The sequence below is a fragment of the Falco peregrinus genome, chromosome 5 (assembly GCF_023634155.1).
Source record: "Falco peregrinus isolate bFalPer1 chromosome 5, bFalPer1.pri, whole genome shotgun sequence".
NCBI lineage: Eukaryota > Metazoa > Chordata > Aves > Falconiformes > Falconidae > Falco > Falco peregrinus.
This window is the reverse complement of record NC_073725.1, coordinates 46,053,388-46,077,467: the sequence shown is the minus strand read 5'-3', so window position 1 is coordinate 46,077,467 and position 24,080 is coordinate 46,053,388. Positions and strand designations below refer to the sequence as shown.

At 41.2% G+C, this 24,080-nt stretch overlaps 1 protein-coding gene across 2 annotated transcripts in view; it reads right to left on the bottom strand.

Moving 5' to 3' along the window:
• Positions 1–24,080, bottom strand: part of GPR158 (G protein-coupled receptor 158) — a 210,278-nt gene that overhangs the window by 10,731 nt on the left and 175,467 nt on the right. For both annotated transcript variants that reach the window (XM_005233875.3, XM_027781744.2), the window contains exons 7-8: positions 14,554–14,792; positions 1,935–2,073 (exon numbers count right to left, since the gene is read on the bottom strand). In XM_005233875.3, coding sequence (XP_005233932.1) covers positions 1,935–2,073; positions 14,554–14,792 — 378 coding nt within the window. The remainder of the gene's footprint in view (positions 1–1,934; positions 2,074–14,553; positions 14,793–24,080) is intronic.

The following is a 24,080-nucleotide window of genomic DNA, read 5'->3' as shown; positions in this document are numbered from 1 at the left end:
GAAGAATACTTTTAAAGGAAACCAAAATGCAAAGAGTTCAAGGTTTTACTTAGTGCTAACATCAATCTTATACAAACTTCAACAGTTTTCAGACTGGACAGCTGCCTTGTAATAGTAGGTGTCCTTCAAGGCTCCAGTGCTTTCAACTTCATTACAATTCAGGTATGTCACATAAATATGAGTCTTACACTTCAGCTCTTTCAGTTACATCCAGAACTTGGTGGGGAAGACAGAAGAAAAAAAAAAAAAAAGTAAAAATGTGAACTTCAAAGAGACTGGATTAAGACTTGTGTATACAGAAATAGACATAATCTCAAGAGGGATCATGTGCTTCCACTACATTATATTCATTCCTATCCCTAAACAGTTCATTGTATTTCTTCAACAAACCAGCTTGTATCACAGGGCAAAGCATCAATATAAAATGTACTTTTTTTCCTTAAAGAAGTAAGAACAAGATCAGGAGACCTTAGGCTGAAGGAACAGGATCCTCAATAGGATAAATGCAAAGACCTAATGCTTTTGTGTCTCCTTCAGAAGGCATGTATTATATTGCCATATCTCCCCCTTTGCCCCTCTCTTTAATCCAAGACTACTTTCATCCTGTCCTATCGTTAAAAGAAACTTGCAGCCTATGTAATAGCTCTCCTAATGCACTGAAATATATCTTCTAACATAGCCCAGAATATGGTTTAGGAACCATAATTAATTAATGGGAGACATTTTTGACTGAGAAGCTGTCATATTAGTTATAATCAATTCAAAACTATTGTAACTGAATTTTATACCTATCACAAATGAAAAGAAAAATGCTTCTATAAAATACAGACTTCAAACATTTTTGCAGATGTTTTTGCTGGGGATAAAGAAGATTTTGAGTTTGTGAATGTTGAGATATGGGGTTAGGAGAAGGTGAAGGAAACAAAAAGTTGCAAGCCTGAAAAGTGCAGTGAACTTTGTAACAATGATAAGGGAAAAGAGCACCTGGAAGAAACAGAGATGAAAGATTGGCTTTGCTGATGTTTACTCAGAAAATATTATGCCTCACGGAAGCAAACATCAAGAAGGCAGAGAGAAATGTGAGTTCCAAGACAGATGAAGGAACAGAGAAGAGTATTTGAACTGTCAATAGAGCAATGTAAAAAAGAAATAAAAAATAAATCTTAGTAGATCAGGTCTGTCAGGAGGCAAAGGAAGGTGTGAGAATGTCAGAAGAAAGTCGTAAGAGTATTTTACAGGATGAGATGAAATTCATGTTATCTTGCTATTTTGAATTTTGTAGGACCAATTCATTTTTACAGGGTACTCTGTAGGGACAGCATAAAAATTTTCATGTAGCTCTGGCAAAGACCCTTATTTATTTATGTATTACTACTCTGGTAATTTAGAAGTATGAAATGTAGAGCTCATTATAAACTTAGTAAGAAACACGTTTCACATTACTGTTACAGCATCATATGCATAACAATCTTTTATGTCAGCATGTACAACACTATGCTTCATGCACAAACCACTACAGTTATCTTAACGGAGCGCTGCATCTCACCAACGTGTTACACACCAGCAAAAGTTCATATAAACCAACATTCTTACCTGCTGTTTTTCTAGGGATACAAACCAGTGAGCAGTATGTAGATGACTGAAGACAGACAATAGCTTTGCTATATCTAATTTATCATATATACTGAACTTTTATCCAAGAACATATCAGCTAGCTGTACTGAAAAAAACCCTGTTTATACAATTAACAAGTTGACTGTACATATTCTTGAATCCTATGGGAGCAGTTTTAAGTTTAATAATCACTTAATTATGCAGAATTAAATATTTATGAGACCTGCCATTATGCATCCTATCACATTCACCCATTTTAAGTTGCACCATATGAAACCTGAAAGATAAATAGTTAATTACTAGATCTATGGATCACTTGCCTAATTGTATGGAATATAGTAGAGATAATGAGCTCATTGTGAACTGCAACAGCCATATAACGTGGCTCATGAAATGCTGATGGAACTGTCCGCACTGCATAGCAGAGATAAACACCCCACAAGAGGAATAAAAATTCAGCTGTGAGAAGAACAAAAAGAAATAATTTGCAATTAGTTTTATAGATAAAAAAGGAAGGAAATTTGAAGTATTATAGTATCTTCTGTATGTGTGAATATTTATGCAAAGACAATATATGCTCATACATGTATATATGTACACACACAGGTATTCAAACTCTTTCAGATACCGTCACTGTACATGATACATTTGGTTTTAATTTCACGCATTTCTTTTTTTGAGATCAGGAACCTTTGCATTCACGGTGTTTCAGTTTTTCAATTGACAAGCTTTAAGACAATGTCTAATAATGTCTTGCTTGCTTGTTAAATTGATTCTACAGAAGTTTGACATCACTTAAGACAACAAGAATTTTTATTTGTAGCTCTGGTTCTTGTAATAGAGGCAGATACTGGTGCTACTACCAGACTACAAGATTTTTAAGACAACAGTATCATTTCAAAGGTTTATAACTCAGATATAAGAATATATTTGGGGTTAAAAAACCTCCTCTGTTCATGATGATGAATTCTGCTGGTGCCCATAATATGATGAGTCATTTCTGAAGGTCTAATGTAATTATAACAAATGACGTGTTTCTCTCTGTTAGGAGAAAAATGAATAAAGGAAGAAAAGAGTAAAGGGTCAGGATCAGTGTAAACTATCCTGTTTGGGCTAACTCATCTGCACCCAGCCGTACTTCGACTTCAGCTTCCACTAGACAGTCTGCTGCGACATCATTTTGATTTTGATACAAATGAAATTATTTCATACCCATCTTGAATAAACTCCCAGAAAAAAACCCACAGCTCTGCCATCTAGCTATGAGTAGAGCTGGTGCCTGTCCCGCTTGCCTTGCCATCTGGGTTAACAATGGCTGGAAGCGTCTGAGTGTTATCCAGCAGCGTGCAGTTCCATGTTAGACCCCTACTCCGGGTTTGGGCAAACTGTGTGCCCACTTCCATTTCATTCCTAGATAAGTAGATATGGTACCAGTGAAGCCTGTTACTCTTGTTTCTTAAAAACACTTACACAGGAATGACCTCCCAAGCCATCTTGCTCCTGAAGTCTTCTCTGACCAAGTAGAATACAAGTTTTGCTTCACTGAAATAAGCTTAAAGGCTCCTTTACAAATGTTAGCATTTTTGAGTTTTGTCTTTTAAGTGCAGTTGCCTTGTATACCAAGAACCATGGCACTGAAATGTACTGCTCTTCAAAGCACTGTAACTTATAGCTTTAATTGCTCCGTATTGATTTAAAAGAAATTGAAAAGAAGAAAACGGGTAGAATGAGGTTGCTAAAGCCAAATCACTGTCTTACTGTCCTGTGTTCTGTGGAAACTCTTACTAATATGGCTCAGCAGGTATTCCCCAGAACATGCCAGGGAGCCTATTTCCTCTCCTTTTGCCTTTCATCCAAAGTCCACCTGCAGTAAAAACCCCAACAATAGCAGCAGAACTGAATAGATGAGCTAATTGTGAAATAACAGGCATACTCCACTAAACTACCCCTGGTCCATTCTTCTTTCTCTTCCTCAACTGAAGCGAGAAGAGCATCAAGTCTCTCACTGATTGAAAACACCAGTTATAAGTGTTAACACAAGCTGAGAGTTTGAAAAAGTTGGGCTTTTAAAAGGATGAAAATCCATGTATAAAACTCCACGTGCTGAAGGAATTCCTACTTAAAATACGGAGTGTGGGCCAAATTTTGCTTATTTTTAGAACAAATCTGCTCTAAGTTTGAAGATTTACAAGAATTAATTTTATTTTGTTTACAGACTTGTATACAGGTATCTCAGACAGTAAGTGAAAAAACCACATCTCCATAATAAAAAACATTTTCAATGAGCTGGGCTAAGCAGGAATGAAGGTAGCATTTGATCTCTGGATCTGATCAATTCTGAAAATTTCATAGTTTTCAGTTTCACAATCATAGTTACAAGGAGTTCCTAAGACAACAAAGGGAGATTTCAAAGTATTAATATACTGGAGCATAACAGTAGCTTGCACCATTTAATGCATAATGCTTTTATAAAAGCTTTATATTTAGAGCACAGTTGGCATTCCTGTCTGCAGATAATAATTAGTGTGACATCTGGTATGCAACACAAATAGGAAATAGCTTTTAAAACACAAGGTAAAATAACAGAGTTCCTATACTTGCTAAGCCCAACATTACAATAATTGCATTAGCAGTAACAAACAAAACAGACTGATAGAAAACCAATTTATTATCCGAACCACTAATTACACAGCTTAAATGTATCATGTACAAGCTGTGCTTGAGGAGGGAAATCAAGTTCATATAATTAGCTACAGACTGTTAGTGCAGTTTGTAACAAAAATCTGAAGGTGTTATACAATTGTGCTGCATTTTTTATATGGCCTTTTTGGTTTCTCAGTATAAAATAAGGTGACACATTATTACACCAATGAAAAACGCAGATATAACTAACCTCAAATAGGTAGATCGGGTAACAGAACATGTCTGGCCACTATGCAGCAAGGTTCTTACGTGCCACTCATCTCTGAGGTCTTCGTTCTGCCTATAGCACACTAGTGACTATTTTGCACTAAATATCTTTAAAGATTAAAATCTGAGACATGATAAGAAATTTCTATTTGGCTTGCTGAATCATTTTGCATTAAAAGGCTGGTGTAGAAGGGTGACTTCCTGACCACTAAAGGATTATCTTAGCATACTGCAAACCTGCCAAAACCAAACTCAAAGCGCAAAACACACGGTCTTGCTCCTTTAAGTACGATTCATCATAAGGCTTATAAATTAGACCATTTTGTGTATTAAGCACAAGAACAAGAAACACCTTTTCCCCTTCTGAAGAACGATGGGAACTCCTAGGAGAGAGAGCTGTCAACAGCTATCTGGACAGAAAATGTGAAGGCAAAAAAAAATAAAGCTTAAAAGAGCTCTGAAAAAACTTGCAGTAGCTATTCTGTAATGTACAAACCAGGCATTCAGATTTCGGGTGCAAATCTCTGATACATCACAGAGTGAGAAAAGGCACAATTGATTTAAAGGCATAAATGCATGTAGATATGAAAATATAATGTGACCTCAATATGTCACGTGCATAAATGAATTAATCTTTAAATAGGTCTTAGTCACTGCTTATTTCTTATCATATAACCTTTAATCTGGTCTTTGCACTATCTAATCAACATGCTTAGTTATATTCTTTGGTGTCCAAAACCCACGATTGTTCCTTTTGCTTGCAATGCCCATCATGCTTTTAGAAAATGAAGCATTTTGAAACACTTAGCATGGTCATCTAATGCACTGCACCAGGCTCATGCCTGATGCCACTGGCCTGTTACAACTAAAAGTGTGCCACGTCTGCTCACTTTGGATTTGTTTTGGCCATTGCTCATATTCTGCAACTTCTGATAATGAGGGACAGTGATATATGTTCACAGTTTGTGATATGTATCTGCTGTATAGAAAACGACAGACTCAAGATCAGTATTACTGACTCAAAACTTCCTCAGAAGATCCAAGTTAATATATTTATTAGGTTTTACTAAACACACAGTTGTCTGTTGCAAATTATTTTTTCCATATTTAAAGCCCATACAAGGCAAAGCCATGTCCAGAGACACTCTGTGACATTTTCTTCCAGTGTCCATTAGCCAAGTTGTGTCACATTGACCTGCTTCCACCTGTCCCACCCCCAGTACAAGCAAATTCCTGTGTTAATCCATATCCTCGCTCACTGCCTGCCCTGCAGATGTTGGTACTTCGCCTGACTGCACAGAACTGCAAAGCAAGCAATGATGAACTGAAAGCAGTGACCAAAGTCTCCTTCCCCTCTTTCAAGATTTGGAAAAGTCACCGAGAGCCTCCTTACACTTGAGTGGGTAAAGGGAAGAGAACACTCACAGATGACAAATGGAGTAAAGGCAGCAAGGGCATGACTTCTGGAGAGGTAAGAAAAACGGGTTTCAAAACAGCAAAGATTATATAAGGAAACACGAAAAATCAAGAAACGTGAAACTGGATTTTTGAACATGGCTTACACACCAGCTCATCTTAGAGGCCTTCAGGAAGTACTTCGTCCTTACTTCTACAGCTCTGCTGTCTCTAAGACTTGGACAGCACCACAATAACACTACCACATATGCAGCCTCCTTAACTTGCTCTCTCTCGCGTATACAATCTTCAGTTAACTACATCATTTCTTAAGAGACCAGACTCAATGCACTTGACAGAGCAATCCTAGAGATAAATCAAGGTTGGCTAATGAAGAAGGCCCTGTAATTTATGTAAGTGACATTTAGACATCTAGTGAATGAGAGAAAAGGCTGCAGGAGAAAGTGCACAAGCGCTCTTGTGCGTAGGCACAACTGAATTCTAACTTTGTACCTCAAGCTCCTGTGTGTCACAGCACTATCAAAACTAGCTGGCTGCAACAGTGCTTTTATACCATCCCACACCAGGTTAACTCCATAAGTAGCTCCCACACCCTGCCCCAGCACAGCCACCAACCCCCACAAGGTTTCAACAGTTCATCTACTGTCTGTGCTGTTTCTCCATCCTCTTCAGGCCAGCCCACCCTACTTCTTGCCCCTGCTGCATCCAGATTCTTCCTTCTCCAGGCTCCTCTTCCAGCCAGCCTCTCCTCATCCAGGCCCCCTCCTTCATGCACGGTGTGGGGTACATGCTCTCTCTCACCTCCCTCTCCTTCTTCTAGGTCTCTCTTCATCCAGTGCTCTTCTTCCATACCCCTTAGAACTATTTAACTACTTAGCAGGAACCAGCCACAGCTGCACATTATCCACATCAGCCAACCCACTGACCCTGAAGCAAGCCCACAGCTGTGTATTATCAATGTTAATTAACCTGCCTTCATTCCTCTATAATTCTTCTACACCTGTGCACATGAAAAAAGTCCCCACCCAAGCCAAACTTTGCAGAGATTACCAGAGAGCATTTCTCTTGCTATTTGGGTGCCAGCCTAGGCATTTTTGCTGTGATTTGCAGCAGAACCAAGCACACAGGGCTGTATTTGTAGCCAGTGAGACCATACATAACGTGTTATACAGAGATTTGATTAAGCTCTGTAACTGAGCCAAAGGCATTGCAAAATGGACACCCAGATTAAATGGACCATATTGTGCCTCAGCTCTGGTTGTGTAAAATGGGGATAACTCCACCCTGCCACACCAAGATGACTACAGAAATAAATGTACCCACACTTGTGAAAAGCTTAAATCCTAAACTGTGAGTTTCCTTCCTGCCACGGTTGGGAAAGAAAAGTGAGTTATTTCAGGTTGTCCCGGTTGCTTCGCAGTGCTCCTACCCTGCCAGAAATGCCTTCCTCTTGTGCTGCTTCAGGCCAGCCTTGTGGTGGAGATGGCTGTGGGCAGCACTGCTGAAAGGAGCTCCCTGGAGCCAGGATACCCATCCCTGTGCTCGCCTGCACTCTGCTGTCCAAAACCTACTTGCAAAAAGAAGACACCCCTGAAAGAGTAAAGCCCATTTTCATGACTCTGTATGATGTTCTATGTCTGAACACACTCATTTGATTAAAAAGTACCATTGTAAGCCCAGAACTGGCCAATGCTCTCCAGAGACAGTGATGCGCTCTGCCTCTTCTCCTTGCACTAATAAGGGAAAGCTCATTACAGCTGCAACTTGGCTAAGTTCATTCGGTATTCTGAACTTGGCACTGTTGGAAAAACAGTACTGTTTCAACAGTTAAACCATTTTTTTCCTCAGGTTTTGGACACAAATTACTGATTATAACTCTACTTACATCCGTAACAGAGCTACAACAAATCATCTACTTCTCCATTACACTTCATTTCATCAGACTAATGTCTACATTTTAAATCCCTTTTACTAAAACTAAGTGAGCTGCAGATCTGGAAGCACGGCTCTTCCATCCGTTCATTCACTCAGGGTGCCAGCTGGAGTCGAGCATGCACCATTTTAAAACAGGAGAAAAACTGTGTCCTCAATTGCTCCTGTGTTGCCAGCCAGTGCAGTCTCTTTCTGCCTCACTGCGTCCAATCTCCCACCTGGAGAGCTGCACCATCTCATAGAAGTCTTTTTCTTCAACTGAAAGGATTTTCATAGATTTCAATGAACTGTGATTACATGTAGAACTCTTTAGTATTGAGTTATTCCTAGCAAAATATAAATTACCAGAGGTTTATTTGTCTCTTTCACCATATCTCAGCATCATTTTAATTAGCTAGGCACAGCAATATAGAGACCTATGTGTGGAGAAAGAATTAATGGTGCCAAATCCTGACTTTATTTTTCTACCAGAACTTCCATGGCCTGTGGCTGTGCGAGGCTGAGAGAGAAGAGCAGGGATCCAGGGGCTGGTGGGGGGCACAGCACACTCCATCCCCCACACAGCCACAAGACTGCCTTGCAGGTCTACTTGAAGTGACACAAGGGACAAGCTGACACACGATCTGTGGGCTCTATGGCTTGAGGGTGACCTAGAGATGGCTTTTGCTGGCAGTGGAGACATACCCACTGACGAGTGTGAGTAACATGCCTGTGTGCCTCACTGCATGAAACATATACCAGCACTCAGGTCTACAGTCTCTAGGGACTCCCTTAATTTCTGCACTTCTAGTTCTTACGGTTTTATTCCTTCCTCGACACAGATGTGCTGTCCTGCCTCATTCCTTCCATAGCCCACTGTTAAAGTCAGCTGGCCACTCTTCTGTCTCCATGTGCCCCATCACCCTCTTCACTTGCGTGTGGATGAAAGAGGATCAGAAAGATCTACCACCAGCAGCTGAAAGCAAGCTGAGTGTGGGACCTCTTCTCTCACATCTTAAAGGGAATGCAAGCAAATGCCAATGGTATCCAAAGTACTTTTTGAAGGGCTGGAAAGACTTGGAGCAGTACAAGAAGTGGATTCCAAAAGGGGTGGTGCAAAGACAAGAAGAAGTCAGAGCATCTTCCAGTATCTCCCAAAGCCATCCCCTCCCATAAGTGGCTTGTAGAAGCATCTAAATATGGCATTTCCCAGTGCATAAACATGCAGCTAAGGAACCCCAAATATGGTTTCCTTAGCAGAAATACTTCATAGAAATAGTGCCTAAATGAAGGCTACAGATCTTCACCTGTGATGGTTTGACCTTGGCTGGGTGCCAGGTGCCCACCAACACCACTCTATTGCTCCCCTCCTCAGATGGAGAGGGGGAGAAAAATAATGAAAAGCTCACGGGTCGAGATAAGGACAGGGAGATCACTCAGGAATTATCATCATGGGGAAAACAGACCCGACTTGGGGAAATTAATTTATTACCATTCATATCAGAGTAGGGTAAAGAGAAATAAACCCAAAGCTTAGAAACACCTTCCCCCTATCCCTCCCTTCTTTCCTGGCTTAACTTCACTCCTGAATTCTCTACCTCCACCCCCCAAGTGGAGCAGAGGGACAGGAATGGGTGTTACTGTCAGTTCATCACACATTGTCTCTGCCACTCTTTCCTCCCCAGGGGGAGGGCTCCTCACACTTTTCCCTGCTCCAGCATGGGGTCCTTCCCACAGGAGACAGCCCTCCATGAACTTCTCCAACGTGAGTCCTTCCCACATGCTGCTGTTCTCCATTAACTGTTCCAGCGTGTGTACCTTCCACAGGGTGCTGTCCCTCAGGAACAGACTGCTCCAGTGTGGGTCCCTCATGGGACACAAGTCCTGCCAGCAAACCTGCCCCAGCACGGGCTTCCCATGGGGTCACAGCCTCCTTCAGGCATCCCCCTGCTCTGGCATGGGGTCCTCCGTGGGCTGCAGGTGGGGATCTGCTCCACCATGAACCTCCCTGGCTGAGGGCACAGCTGCCTCACCGTGGGCTTCACCAGGGGCTGCCGGGGAATCTGCTCCGGCACCTGGAGCTGCTCCTGCCTCCTCCTGCGCTGACCTGGGGGGCTGCAGGGCTGCTGCTCTCACAGCCTCACTCCTCTCTCCAGCTGCAATTTTTTTGTGCAGGTTTTCCTCCCCCTTCTTAAATATGCTATCCCAGAGATGCTACCACCATCACTGATGGGCTCAGCCTTGGCCAGGGGCAGGTCCATTTTGGAGCCAGCTGGCATTAGCTCCATTGGACATGGGTGAAGCTTCTAGCAGCTTCTCACAGAAGCTGCCCCTGTAGCCCCCCCCTACCAAACCTAGCCATGCAAACCCAATACATATGTAATGGATTCCAAGAAAAAGCAACGTTACTGCAGGGTAATGCAACCCAAACTGCTCAGTTTGAGGGTTCCAGCACCACTCATCATCTTCATCGCTCTTTCCCGTACCTCTTCCAGATTTACCATATCCTAGAGACGAAGGACATAAACCACATAGTATTGCTGATGTGGGCTATAAAAGAGGCGTACACGGTGGCAGGAGGAGTGGGTTACAAACAGGGCAGGGACAGAGCTGAAGTCATCTTCGTAAAACAGGATTCTTTTCCTATTTCTGCTGCAAATATTTTATACAGCCCTGGTCTTGTCACTTAGAATAAGCTTTTCACAAGTGATCACTATTTTTACATGATGCATTTTCTGAGTATTGAATGTGGAGACTGAAGCCAGAGCCTCATCAGTGCTGAATTCTAACAAGCGCCTCCTGGTTGTGCTTTTCACACAGATGGGGCTATAAACAGAACCCTGAAAAACCAGTCCCTAGATGTCTCAAGATGGACACTCAAAATGGATAGCTACTGTTGACAATTTTGGCTTTAATCTTTGCACATCGATGCTAAGGAGAACACAGCTTAAAAATGCCCATTTGGAAACAAACAGTTCTTTATTCATTGGGTGCTCTGAACAATATACCCTGAATATGGCACAGGGCCACATCAAATGGGGATTACAAAGAGAAATAATACTCCCTCATTCACTGAATACAGCAGAAGGCCTGTAGAAAATCTAATAAAGGGCCTCATAAGGTTGTATTACAATGCCCTAGCTCAAAACTGTATAGGCAGCCTTAATGCCCGATTTGTCAGAGCCTGTCCTGGCAACTCATGCCCTCTTTAGATGCAAAGATTATATATGTTAAGTATCAGCGTATGAACAGTGGGAGGAAATTCTTTTCGGAACAGTCTGAAATGCTCACTTTGTTCCTTTCCCTGGCTGAGGGCACGCAGTAATCATGATGCATCCTTGTGTTTGAAATCCTCTTGATGCCCAAGACCCAAAGCATGACGCACCAATTAGTGGGCTATGGCAGCAGCTCAGGCCAGCTGTGTGGAAGCAGCACAGCTCCTGCCAGCTGGGAATCAAACAGGTGCTGGGGAAAAACACCTCCCTGTGCTTAGTTACTACCTGTCATTCACTTCTGGTTTCAATAAAACATTGAAAACCACACACAGAAGGCCTGGGGGGATTTTTAAGAGCTATAGTTCAAACCCTGTCTGTGCTGGGTGAAACCCTGGCCCTGCTGGAGCCAGGAACATCCACCTGCTGAGATTTCACCCCTGCTTTTTACTTGTGTTTGTGCACACGTGTATCTCTCAGCCTGCCCTTCCCTCCTGCCTAGGGCTTTGCTCATTAAACTTACAATTTTGCTTTTTTTTCCCCCAGTTTCTGGGAAGTTGTTTTAAATCCTGTGCTGATATCTGTTTCACTTACATGATTTTCCCTCAGGGCAAAGAATAATGGTTTGGTTTGTGACCCTGCAAGTCCTTAGGTACCCAAAGTTTATCACTTGATTTTTTTCCCCCACCTGGAATCTGTCTGTGACAGGTAGATGTATAGAATATATTCAGGCCATAGAAAAAGGCATTTTCAAGCCCTCGGGTCCTTCTCTAAAATCTCAGATTGTCGAAACAGCCACGGCTCGTCAATGAGACAGATGCCCCAACCTTGAAAGTGATGCAGAAACAAAGACAAAGGAAATAAAAGAATCTAGGCAAGTAACCCACAAGTATCCAACCTCAAGGAAAATGCATACTAACTTACACTATGTTATGTACATAAAATCAGATTTACTGAATGATTATTTTTTCTCATCAGCGTATCAGAGTACAGAGGCAATGCTACAAATGGTGACAGCCTTTGTGTCTAAGTCCCTACTTCCCTTACAGAGAGCATCCTCTTAAACTTAATGGAAATATAAATATAAAACATTCACTGTAATAAAAGCCTCCAGAGATAGAGCCTAAGTAGCATGATTAGTGTGGAAAATGCTTCATAAATCCTAACTCCAATAATCTCCAGTAGCATAAAGGATTCATCTCATTACAACTTTCTAACAGAGCCTTGTTAATTCTCACTTCACTAATCTGTGACCTTGAAAATTCCCTTTCTGCATTTCAGTAAAGCATTGACAACTGAATGAAACAGGGAGGTATTCCAGCTAGGGCTACAGGTGTCAGAATATATTCCAAAATAGTCACTAGTTTTATATAAAATACGATGCCTGACTAAATTAAATGAAATAAGCCTTTCATAAATTATCATCCAGCATTTTTATTCTAGCATTTTAAATCAAGTATCATAATCTATCAATTAAATCATCACATAGAATCTTTTGCAAGCTGCTCCCTGTCAGTTATAGGACTAAAAGGGGTTCTGTGTTACGGGTATTTCTCCTGACATATCTCTGAGATGAAATCATCGAATTTTAGACCTAGTTCCTACTGGCTGTAAGCTTTTCAGACTGCTATTAACAAGTAAAAACATCAATTGAAGTGCATACACACACACACAAATATATATATATAAAAACTAAATACATATATATACACACGCACACGTTAGTACAGACCTGCAGATGTACATCTCCTGGTACCACTAATATGGCTGCACAGTTTACTGAAGACTTGCACAAACATGACTCTGCTTATATGGTAGTTTGGGTAAGAAGGCAAAATGACAGAACATAAGAAATTCTTCCCAATTTTGTTCAGGCTCAAGAGCTGGCTTTGCCTCTACTGCCCTTGAGTGTATTTTGAAAAACAGTAAAACCCCCTCTAAATGTAAATATACCTTAAAAAATGATCCTTGTTTTTTCCAACACTAGACAGACAGCAACTTATGCAATTTCTTACCAAAAAGGCACTATTGATCATGATTAGTATTAAGATCTGAGTTGCTAATCACTATACTACCATAGCTATAAAATCCAGGGAATAAAGACATTTGTTTGCATTGTGCAACAACCACTATCAAAACTAACAAATAAGCAAATAAAACTATCAAAGTTTTATTAAAAATACACTGTAGTACTGACTGTGAAATGCAGTAACAATTTGATGCAAAATGGGTTAGTGCAGATGACATCATCAAGTGTTTGCATTTCATTCTCTTTTGTTATTAATTTTACATCATCTCTGGCAATAGTTCTATTCCATTACTGTAAAGCGTACTTGTATTTTATGAGCACACCCCTCCAAAAGGGCCCAAATTGAGACAGATTTCAAAACATACTCTATACTTCTCTCTGCATGGTTTACCAGTGAGCATATTGACACATGGGCTGCCAGTGTGCCTGACTGCCTCTGAGATCTTACACGAAGGAGAGAAAAACAGAGCACAGGGGCACCTTAGAGCCATGCAAAGTCCTTGGTGAAGCTGGGAGCAATGTTTTGCCCCTTAAAACTGCTGTGCATTACCATGCACTGGCTTTCTGTACACCACTCTTAGAGAAAGCACTCCTCATACCCCCTGGCTGCTTCTATCCATCCACTCATCTGCACTCTCATGTGGAGGTGCCACTGTTATCTCTCCCTAATCCTCAGCAGCCGAGCTCTGTCAGTGGGATATTCATGAGGGAAGCAGGGAAATATTTCAGATTTCAAAACACTGATGTATTTGAGGTAGTAGGTGGCACACCTGGGCTGTACTAGAAACAGCAGCTCTAGATGCAGAAGCACCGAAGCTGTCTGGCCATCAGGACGAAGCACATTATACTGTATAACTGAACCCTGGCACGGGGAATCCACTGTCTGTTATAAAATTAAGGAAACAAAAATGAGTCATTTTTCTCCTTGACATGAGTTCTGCAGGGTGTAATTTTTTATCTCCTGCCTGTCCCAAGCACTGAGAGCAGATCTAACAAATACATTAAGTTGGGGCATTTGATGTGAATTTCCTATTCCCTTTACTTTGATACTAATTTCTGTAAGGTTATGAATGAGTGATCTTGCAAATTCTTTTCTTCTTCACACATGAGAGCTCTGCCCAGTTCTGTGGTGCAGAAGCAAAAACCTCCAATAATCTAGCCATAATTTCTCACTTTAATAGTCTAAAAGAGGTAGATAACTTCTGTCTTCAAAGATGAAATTTCTTGAGCACCCACCACTTTATTACTACAATCCAAGTTACAAACCTTTGAAAGTCATATAAGTCTCAGTATATTTTGTTTTGCCCATTTAAAAAACATATATGCTGATACTTTATTTCCCTAGAAGTTTTTCATGTGCTAGGCAGTCTGACAAAACTTTAAGATATTTTAAAAGAACAAAAAGGAAAAGGCAACAAAGCTTTATTTTAGAAATTAAGGATAACTAGAAAATGAACATACCAACAGCCATCATGTAATCCCAGCGGTCTATGAGGCACATATTGAAGATCAGGTGGTCAGATGTTTGCCCTTGGCCAATGAGTGGAATGTTTCTCTCCAAATTTTGGGTTATTGCAGAAGTCCAGCCAACGAGAAACCAAAAGACTATCAGGAGAATAACAGCCAGCATCCTCATAACTCGCCCACCTGTCATGTATGGAATACGCTGAGCAGTTCGGGACAGGAATACCTTCAAAACCCTGAAAAATTTAGACAGTGCAGAATTAAGAAGAGCACTAGCAGTGCTTCAGGAATTAGATTTTCATTTTATTTCACTATCAGATTAATAATAAAAAAAAAAAGATCATCATTCTTTCCCCAACAGTATGCACATGAGTGAAATCTGAAACATTATTACTTTCATACTCATCGTATTTAAATGGAACTGATTGCTGCCCAGAGAGTGCTACACAGCAGTAACAGAAAATATTAGCTATGTTTATGTTAGAGACACGCATTCACATGCTGTGTTATCAAGCTGTTTTGTACCTTCCAGCTCCCAGTGGAAGACTCCTGTCTTTGGAAAAGGGAAGGTCATTTCCATAAAATAGTAACCACATGCGTGAGATTTTATTTTGTTTTGATGCTGGCTGTCTGCTCATCCCCATCGTGCTATTTCCAGAGAAAGCATTAGCACTTCTTGGATATTTTTCCCATCAAATTTGATGCTTCTGAGACAACAATCTACTCCTCATAGAAATAACTGTGGAAGGCGCTTTGCTAATTAAGTGGTTTCAGACTTGTTTAGAGGCAACAACATATTTTTTGAGCTAGCGCAGAACCATCATAAGAAAAACCATATCATATGTCAGGCACACATACCGTGTAACAGCCACTGAACACGTAACACTTTCAAAATATTTGCACTTACTATTAGGATAGGTTTACTCCCACCAAGAACTGTTCAGGGAAATATCCCTACATTTAATACCCATCACCACCTGCTAAAATACAAAAAGGTCCTGCAGAGAGCATCAAGGCAACCAAAATTTGAAGAGGTCGCCTCAGGAATAGGGAGGAGTTTGATTCTTTGCAGAGTGCAGACTCTCCCTCCATGTTGCCTGCAGCATGGGATCTGCCAGAAGCATCTGACCTTCTCCTGGTGTTCTCCTATGAGAAAAGGGGGCCAAGGGAATGCCACTGCAGTGCTTCTGCTTTGGCCCTGCCAAGCTACTGAGGCTGGGCAGTGAGGAAAGGCTACCACAGCGGTTTTCACATACCCAAGCCTTTAGAAGCAGATGGGCTGAAGTTTGAAGACTACTTTAGAGACTGGGTGAGAAGCCTTTCGAAGCGAAGAAGTGAGCTATTTCAGTGATTTTTGTCCTCCAAACCACAGTGGTTCCTGACTCTTAAGCATGAGCGCATCCAGTGATTACTCTTGATATCTACAAATGGACAAATTATCACTGAGGTTTAGGGAACCTGATTTTTTTCAGAAAGTTGAGTTTTTAAATGCCCTTGTCAGCTCTCAAGCACCAAGCCACCTCCCAAATCATTCCACAGCCAGGCCTGCCATTTTAGAAAAAATAAAACCCACAATCCAGATTAATATTTATGCTTATATTTGTCTAAGGGAAGGCGGAAGCAACTGGTGTTGCCTCTCAAATAATAAAGCAGTGTCTTTTAGGGCAGAAGCATGAAAGCTTTTCCACATCCATAAAAATGAATCATCGTTTGACTACAAACGCAGCCTTCACAGTGTGCATTAGGTGAAGTCAGAGATCTGAATACGTTCGACATTATTCAGCTGTTTCCCTCCCAATGGTTACTCCACAGGGAGTCACAGTTTTTGATCTTTCCATGTTTGATAGATGTTCTGCTCTCCCTTTACAGATGCTAAGTGTTTTATGTCGGAAGCAGCTTCCCAAAGACTTCAGACACGACAGACAGAAAACTCCCCAGAGGCAAGGCAGGCAAATTCCCTCTGCACTGCTCAGCCGCAGCACTGCTGTTCCAGGGCAGCATTGGTAAATCCTTGTTTATAGAAGACTAAAAATCAGTAAGTGAAGGCTTTCCTCTTCCTTGTTGTGAAGGCTGATCAATATTTAGCTTCTCTGAAGTGAAGGAAAAGGTATTCTTTATGTAGTGAACTGGAAAGCATCTTTTCACAGCTATAGTTTGCCATTTGAGAAAAATCTTATCATGTACAATTATGAAGGTTTAAGAATTAGATAAATCATACTAAGCAGCTGAGGACTATTAGAAACTAATTTTCTTTGTCTTTTGGCTCTCCACAGCCAACTCTTGATGATTCTACTGAAAGCCAACATGTGAGCCTTTTCAGGATATAACAAGGCAGGACCATTACATTTTTTTCCATCACTAAGTCATTAAGGGCTGATTTTGAGACAGCTTTCTAAGGGAGGGGAGTGGGCTGCCCTTACGTCATTGATCTAAGCACAGAGAAACAAGTACCATTTTGCAGTACAGCAGTCAAACCCCCTCCAATTTGGATCAAACCACCTTTCTTTTTTTCTTGTCTTTTTCACAAAAATAAGTGTCTGCTACCAACAACTGCCTTGGAAATGTAGGCCTACATGTAACACAACATTTACAAATCTTTTTTTCAATTTTTTTTTTCCTGAGAAGCTGTAAGGAATGCTGGGTTGGATTTGTAGCGTTGCAAATCTCCTTTCCAGAGGCTGTGGCATAAAAGTACTCAACCAGAACATGAGCTTGAGAGTTGCAATCCCTTCATATTCCTACCGCAATGTGAATCCAAACTTGCATCGCTCACCGCCTCAACACTGGCCGACGTGCTCCATCTTCTCTCATCTCCTATGTATTATTGAATACGTATCAAAGCAGAGGCCGGTGCCCAGGAGATTCCCCTCCCAAGAGCATGGCTAGTCACCAGGCTGGAGGGTCATTTTCCTTCCTGTACCTCTGGCTCATATGCTATCAAAGTTCACCACAAAAAAGTTGAATTGCCACAATATGAGACCAAATTGCCTCATTAAACATGCATTGCCTAATGACTGGCACCCTCCATCACAAAACTGGGGAGTTCTTGGTTCAAATCCCTGCCCTGACTTCCGGACAGACAACGCTCAGTCCCCGTTTTTCGCACTGTTCTCTATCTACATATTGGGTTGAACTAGGTACTGAACAAATGAGAGAGATTTCTCACAGGGAGGTAAGAAGTGGAGCTGGTGGGCTGCATCTATACTAGGAAATCCAATATGCCCAGGGCTGTCCCCGGCACCAATGCCAACCGGCACAGAACAGCTGGCATCTATGCTATTACACTCCAACACAGGGCGCCTGCATGCAAACTGCCTGCTGCAATGGCCTGTGCCAGCTCCTGAACCATGCTGGGAAACGGTTTGGGAGCATTCAAGTTAGCACTGGCCAAGGCCAGGCCAGGGACCACTAAACCAATTCAGCAGGACAGAGGACAGAGTTCCAGCACTCAGCAATGTTCTCTGATGCTAGTTGATTTATTAATACAGATGTAGTTCTAGACTCAAATCCCTGAGCAAATTAATGCTTAATTATGAGTATCAAGTAAGGCAATATCAGCTGGGAAGATTCCTCCTCCTGCCCCGTCTGCCCCCAAAATGCGAGGCAGCGACACAGTAGAAGCTTTAGGGCACTGTTTGAGTCATGTGGTCTCTGATCTAAGGCAGAAGAGGAAACTTAACCATCTTCCTCAGCATATTCCAGCACTTCTGCCAGCTAAAACCATTCAGCATATGCAACCCACTTTTATGTGCTGTTGTTGGATAATCAAACAATCATTTTCAGTGACGTGTCATCAGCTCTGTTTACAGGCAGATCAGAGAGTACACTGCAATGTGCTCTACCTGCCTTGCTGGAAGATACAGCTACCTTCAAGCAAAGCTCTGACCTACAGACAGCGTTAAAGTTGATATGCAATAGCCATCCTTTTTACAGAGTAAACAGCAGGCACAGCACAGACTGAATGAACTGCCTGGAGACCACTGCAGGCAACTCCCAACTGCTGGCTGCACCATCAGGTCTGGGGAGGGTTAAGCTATATGGTCTGAGGGTTTTTGTGGGGTGTCTGGCTCCATAAAAATGGACAAGGGGAGGGCTTGGTTGAAAACACTGAGAGCTGGAGAGCCAAGGGAAGCCCAGCAGCCAGGAAGAGAAGTGATGCTGCAAATGGATCTGAAGCAGGGGGACAGAGCATGCTGGTACACAGGACTGGCTGGGATCACCAGCTTGAAAACAGCAAGCAAAGCATGTGGCTGCTACTGTAGAAGTTACATCCTTCTACACTAAGATGTAGTGTACAGTCTTAGAAAATAAAGAAAACCATACTACATTTTCATGTCATATCAATAATCTGTCCTGCAAACAGAAAACATGGCCCCCAGACTACCGGCTGACTGCATAAGCAGCAGGAACAAGTGAAGGATCCTGCTTTGACAGCAATGACCTGGCACAGTTTGTTTATTTTTTATTTCTATCATCTGTCATTTGTGGCTTTACTGAGTCATCCTGTCAAACTGTTCTGTTCCAGGCTGATGATTTTTATTGTGATACAAAAGCTACATCAGAAAGATAATGGGTCAAGCTCTTATGAAGTATATTGCCCTCCTATGGTGCAGGGATTACGTCTTACCTGCTTTTTCTGGAGTAACAGTGGACATGCCACTCGTTACTTCGAGTTTGTAAACAGATGTGATTCTACTAAAAGTGAAAATGTACTGACGGCACATGTATGGCACCGTATCAATACGAAAGAGAGCCCACACAGGCACACACACATACACAAATACTGACGGCAGGTTTTGTTTCCACATCAGGAAAGATGACTGAAGAAAGAACATCAAGACTTAAGGCCCAAGACCTCATAAATCATATTTAGATGTACTCATACCACCAGTTACTGGCTCTTGGCTGGAAAGGATAAAACCCACCTGAGATAGAAATGAACAGCTTTCTAAACTATATCCTAGCTGAAGGCCTCCAAATTAGTCATTCTCTACTTCCCAAGTGACTTCTTAAGATCTCCACACAGAACAGACATGAAGTCTAGCACTGAAGAAGATGCTCACTGAAATCAGGGTGATCTTTAGCTTTATTGAGTCTGATCTTCTTGAACCTGAGCAAACCTGAGCTGAGAGCTGTGCCACATCAACAGCATGACAAAGACCTGCATCATATTCATCATGTCATGTCCAGTGAAAAGGTACAACAACTAGAAAAAGAAATTCTGGCAATTATTTGGGTGTATGAATATTTCTGAGAGTTCCCATCCAGTGCGGCCAGCAAACTTGGCCACATATCACAGACAGCCATCAAAATATCTCAACTCCTTCATGCCACACTTGCAATAAATCAAAGTGTAGGTAATAGGGTATCCCCCACATTTTCCATTTCAGGAAAGAATTTTGTAATAGCAAATACACTGTCAAGAAGACCACTGCCAAGAAAGCCAACAGATTCTTAGAAGAATTGACAAACCCTTCCAAATGCATGGATTTCTTCATGGGTAACATAGCACATGTTGGCTGAAGGCTAGTCTGCACAGTGAGACCACTAACAGTATCATAAGCTTGCTAGATAGTTTCAAGGTAAACCCTAGGTATCAATGGTACTGGAGACATCAGGAGGGAGACTGTGCTGCAGGATTGTTTCTTCTGTACTGGAAATGTGCCTGGCTTCAAATCCTCACCTGGGGGCCTGTGGTTAATAAACGGCAATATTCTTATCTGCGGATATCCTGATGGTACGTTAACAAATTACCAATCAGATAATCTTGTGTGCTGAGTGATCAGGGAAACAGCGGTGTCCTTTTTCCTTAACAAATTATATTTACTTTCAAAAATGTGATTTTGAAAGTACAGTTTCCTTGATATTTTCCCTTGAGTTTTAAAGTTATTTCCTATTGTGGAAAACTAATGTAATACAAATGTATCAGATGTATGGCTAGAAAAGCAAGCTCTGAAGAGGAGTTAAAAAATGTATTTCACCTCAGCGCCTAGTAAAAACTACCATTAGTAAGCAAAGACACATGGGTCATGCTAACATACGCCTTACAGTAGTTACCTAGATTAGTTTTAATACTATATATATAAAGGTAATTCTACCGTGCTTAAATGAAAGTTCCCCTTCTGGGTCAACATATAGGAGATAATCTGTGCTATCATAATTTCCAAGAGTTTGTGCAAACTGAGGAAGATGGGAGGGAAATTACAGGCTGATCAAGTGAAGGCTCTGGGTACTGGGAGGCAACAGGAGTCCAATAGGCCTCCCACCGCCATCAGAGCCACTCACTCATTCCCACGGGAGCAGCACTGGACTCTCAGTCTCATGCACATTTAATAACATGGACAAGAGTCTAAAAATATGACTTGCTTCAATGGAAATGTATTGATTTGAAGTAGCTTTTGTCTGTCAACGTGTAGGTAAGCCTGGAATGAGCAAACAAAATTATTTCTTTCTTTAAATGTAGCCCAGATTCTGACATTTTTCATGCTATACATATGCTTTATTTTCTCCTTTCACCTGCAAATCTAAATATCCAGCTGAGAAAGTCTCCATTTCCTGGTGGACCATAGATCAAAAAGCTTTCTCTGCTTGCAGTCAGTTCCAAGAACTGTAGCTGGAATCTTTTGACAGACCAGCTGAGGTTTGGTTTTCCCCAGTGCCTTCTCACTGCCCAGCTCACTGCCCTGCTGCCCATGTCCATTTTGTCTGCCTGCTAGCTCCCATTTCAGAAGGCACTGAAACTGTGTGTGTGTGCACATGTGCTGCTTTTTGAAGTGCTTTTGTTTATATCACCACGTTATCCAGGCAGTTCTCATGAGAAATGGTTGTTCCTCAACTGGATTTGCCCATCCTGATGGATGTACCAAGCACTGGGGAGCTGAGAAGTAAGAAGGCTCAGCAAGGGGACTTGCCATGTCACGTAACTAGGTTTCAGTGATGCAGACCAAGTCTCCTTATTTATGAAATCCTCATCTGCTTTGTGCTAATTATCTCTTCTAATAAACCACTTACTGCACTAATACCCCCATGAATCCTGCTGAGATTAGCAGAACCACAGAGCGTCAGCGAAACATCTGACCCTTCGCTGTCAAACTCTGATCACACACAGAGCTGTTACAGAGCACACCATGACTATGTAAACCATTAAATAAAACGCCCATCAATCCGTCCTCAGACAACTATCAGTGACACGTCTCCTCTTTGTCAGCTATTTGGGTTTAAGGTTACATCACGCAGTTGCTTCGGTGGCACCAAAATCAAGAGCTCAGGACACAGAATCTTATGTGAGATTCCTAAAATTTTGAAAATCCTGGATCCTTGGGATAGGCACAAAGCCATTCCTTTCTGAGTCTGCCACAGAATGGTTAACACAGCCATTTCAATAATTCCCTCCTGATAGGTATGTTTAAGTAACTACCTCCCTCAGCCAGTAAAAATGAGGTCAGCTCCTCAGACGTTTTCCTCCATAACCAAACCAATCTCGTCGAGCTCTTTTCTTCATTTAAATTTGCAGTGGTTTTGTGGCAGAAACCTTAATTCATAGATCCTTAAGACTCCTGTCACTAGTATTTTAGACTGAAGATTATAAATCCTTCAGCCTACACAAGCTTCAGCTAAGCTAATTATTTGCTTCTTAAAAATCATCAGGTGTTTATCTTTTTGTAAATCTAAAGCCACTCAGTTCTTTACCCTTATCAAGACTTTCAGAAGAGGCAGTACAAAAGATCTCAAGGTCACTGTTTATCAGGAAGTTTACACTGTGAAAATAGATGCAAGAGCTGTCTCCTGGTAATCCTTTCCTACAATAGGTCAAGAACATTTTCAAGGCTTTCATTACAAAATGTGCTTCACAGAGTGCTGTGGAGTTGAATGTACAAAAGCCAACTCCCCACCTGATCCCAGCTCACAATGTTTCATTTAACAAAGGCTGATAAGTAAAACCTGCTAGGATGACACGAATTCCCCTCCTTGCTAGTGCTGCTCCATATAGGCATCCTCTCCTGTTGAAAACATTCACAGGCAATTTCAACAACCTTTTCAAATGTCAGAGGCATTTGCTAGTGATCAGCAATAAGGTAGATGGTCACAACCCTATGCCGAAGCTTGTATTTTTGTTCTTAAAATAGTCACACTATAGATCGGGAAAGTCTTGCCATGGATAAAAAATCCAAATCCAGGCCAAAGTAAATTTAAGGGTGACTATATACTTTGATACAGAAAGATTTTCTTTCCATTCTTGTCCTCCTTAGTTCACTGGCAAACATTGTACTTCTGATCAGGAATGATAAGCCCTTTTCTGCACTTTTAATGTGACCAGAAAAACAAAATACCTCCTTCCTTTTAAGCTGAAGGCAGTAGATACTCTGGTCCATTTGCATGATGTGAGAAGTTGCAGCTTTAAGAAAAACAATACATATGAAATTTTCAACAGGACCGTAACTTTTAGCAATCCAGAGCAGCTGCACTATGCGTTTCACCACTTTTATAAATTTATTAGTTTACTAAGGTACTATGTAGAAAGAATGCAAGGCTTTTCTCTGGATTTAAAAGCAGTGAACAAAAATTTTGTGGACTTGATAATAAACTAGCAGTTTATTGTGAGGACTGAACTATATATCCATAGCATATTTACAGATCCCTATACTGTGCTTTTTGAGAAATGCACTTAAGAGCAACCAGCAACTGAAGGAAAACAAGATAATGAAAATTTCACATATAAATGTGTTAATGTTCATAGATGGATGCTTTATTGTTTTCTCCTTTGTATCTCATTACAGAAGTGGTTAATACGATATTGTAAATATTAGCTCATGTCTGCTACATTGTAGATTGAGCAAGATAAAAAGATTTCAAAATAAAATCTCATTAATTTACTTAAATTTTATCTCTAATTACATAGCAAGTTTCTATACTACAGCAACATAAAATGACATGTGCTGTTAAGTGATCTCTTTTATCTTATTAGTTGCTTTAACAACATTAAAAACTATTAATGGTGCTCTTATAATAATATCATACAATTCTGCTACTGAAGTTTCTAGAGCAGGATACAAGATCCTACAGCTTGCAGGCCAGATGTAGCTCTTCACCGAGGCTGGGAAGTTACTGGCTGACATCCCTGGGACCCCATTAATGCACAGACCAGTAGAGGTGTTTGCATGATCTCCACAGCCCCAGCAGTGAGAGGGTACCCCACCCCTGCTCTAAAGGAACAAACCCGCTGAATTACAAGATCTAAGCATAGAGTTTAAGTTTGGATTTGTCATCACAGGAGCTTCAGTGACAAAAAGGTTGCTCTGAATACTCCACTTGTAGGAAATGAAAAGTAGAGCAAAATTCATTTCTCCTTACGAGTTGAATTGTGTTTTTCTTACATAGTTTCTCATGCTGATGCAATTTTCTTGAGGATCTTCAAACTCCATGTGACATCTGGTATTAGCTATGTTTGATACTAAAGATACAACTCTTTAAGAAATGATGGGGTCATTAGACTTCTCTGACAGATGCGATACTGCCCTGTCTGT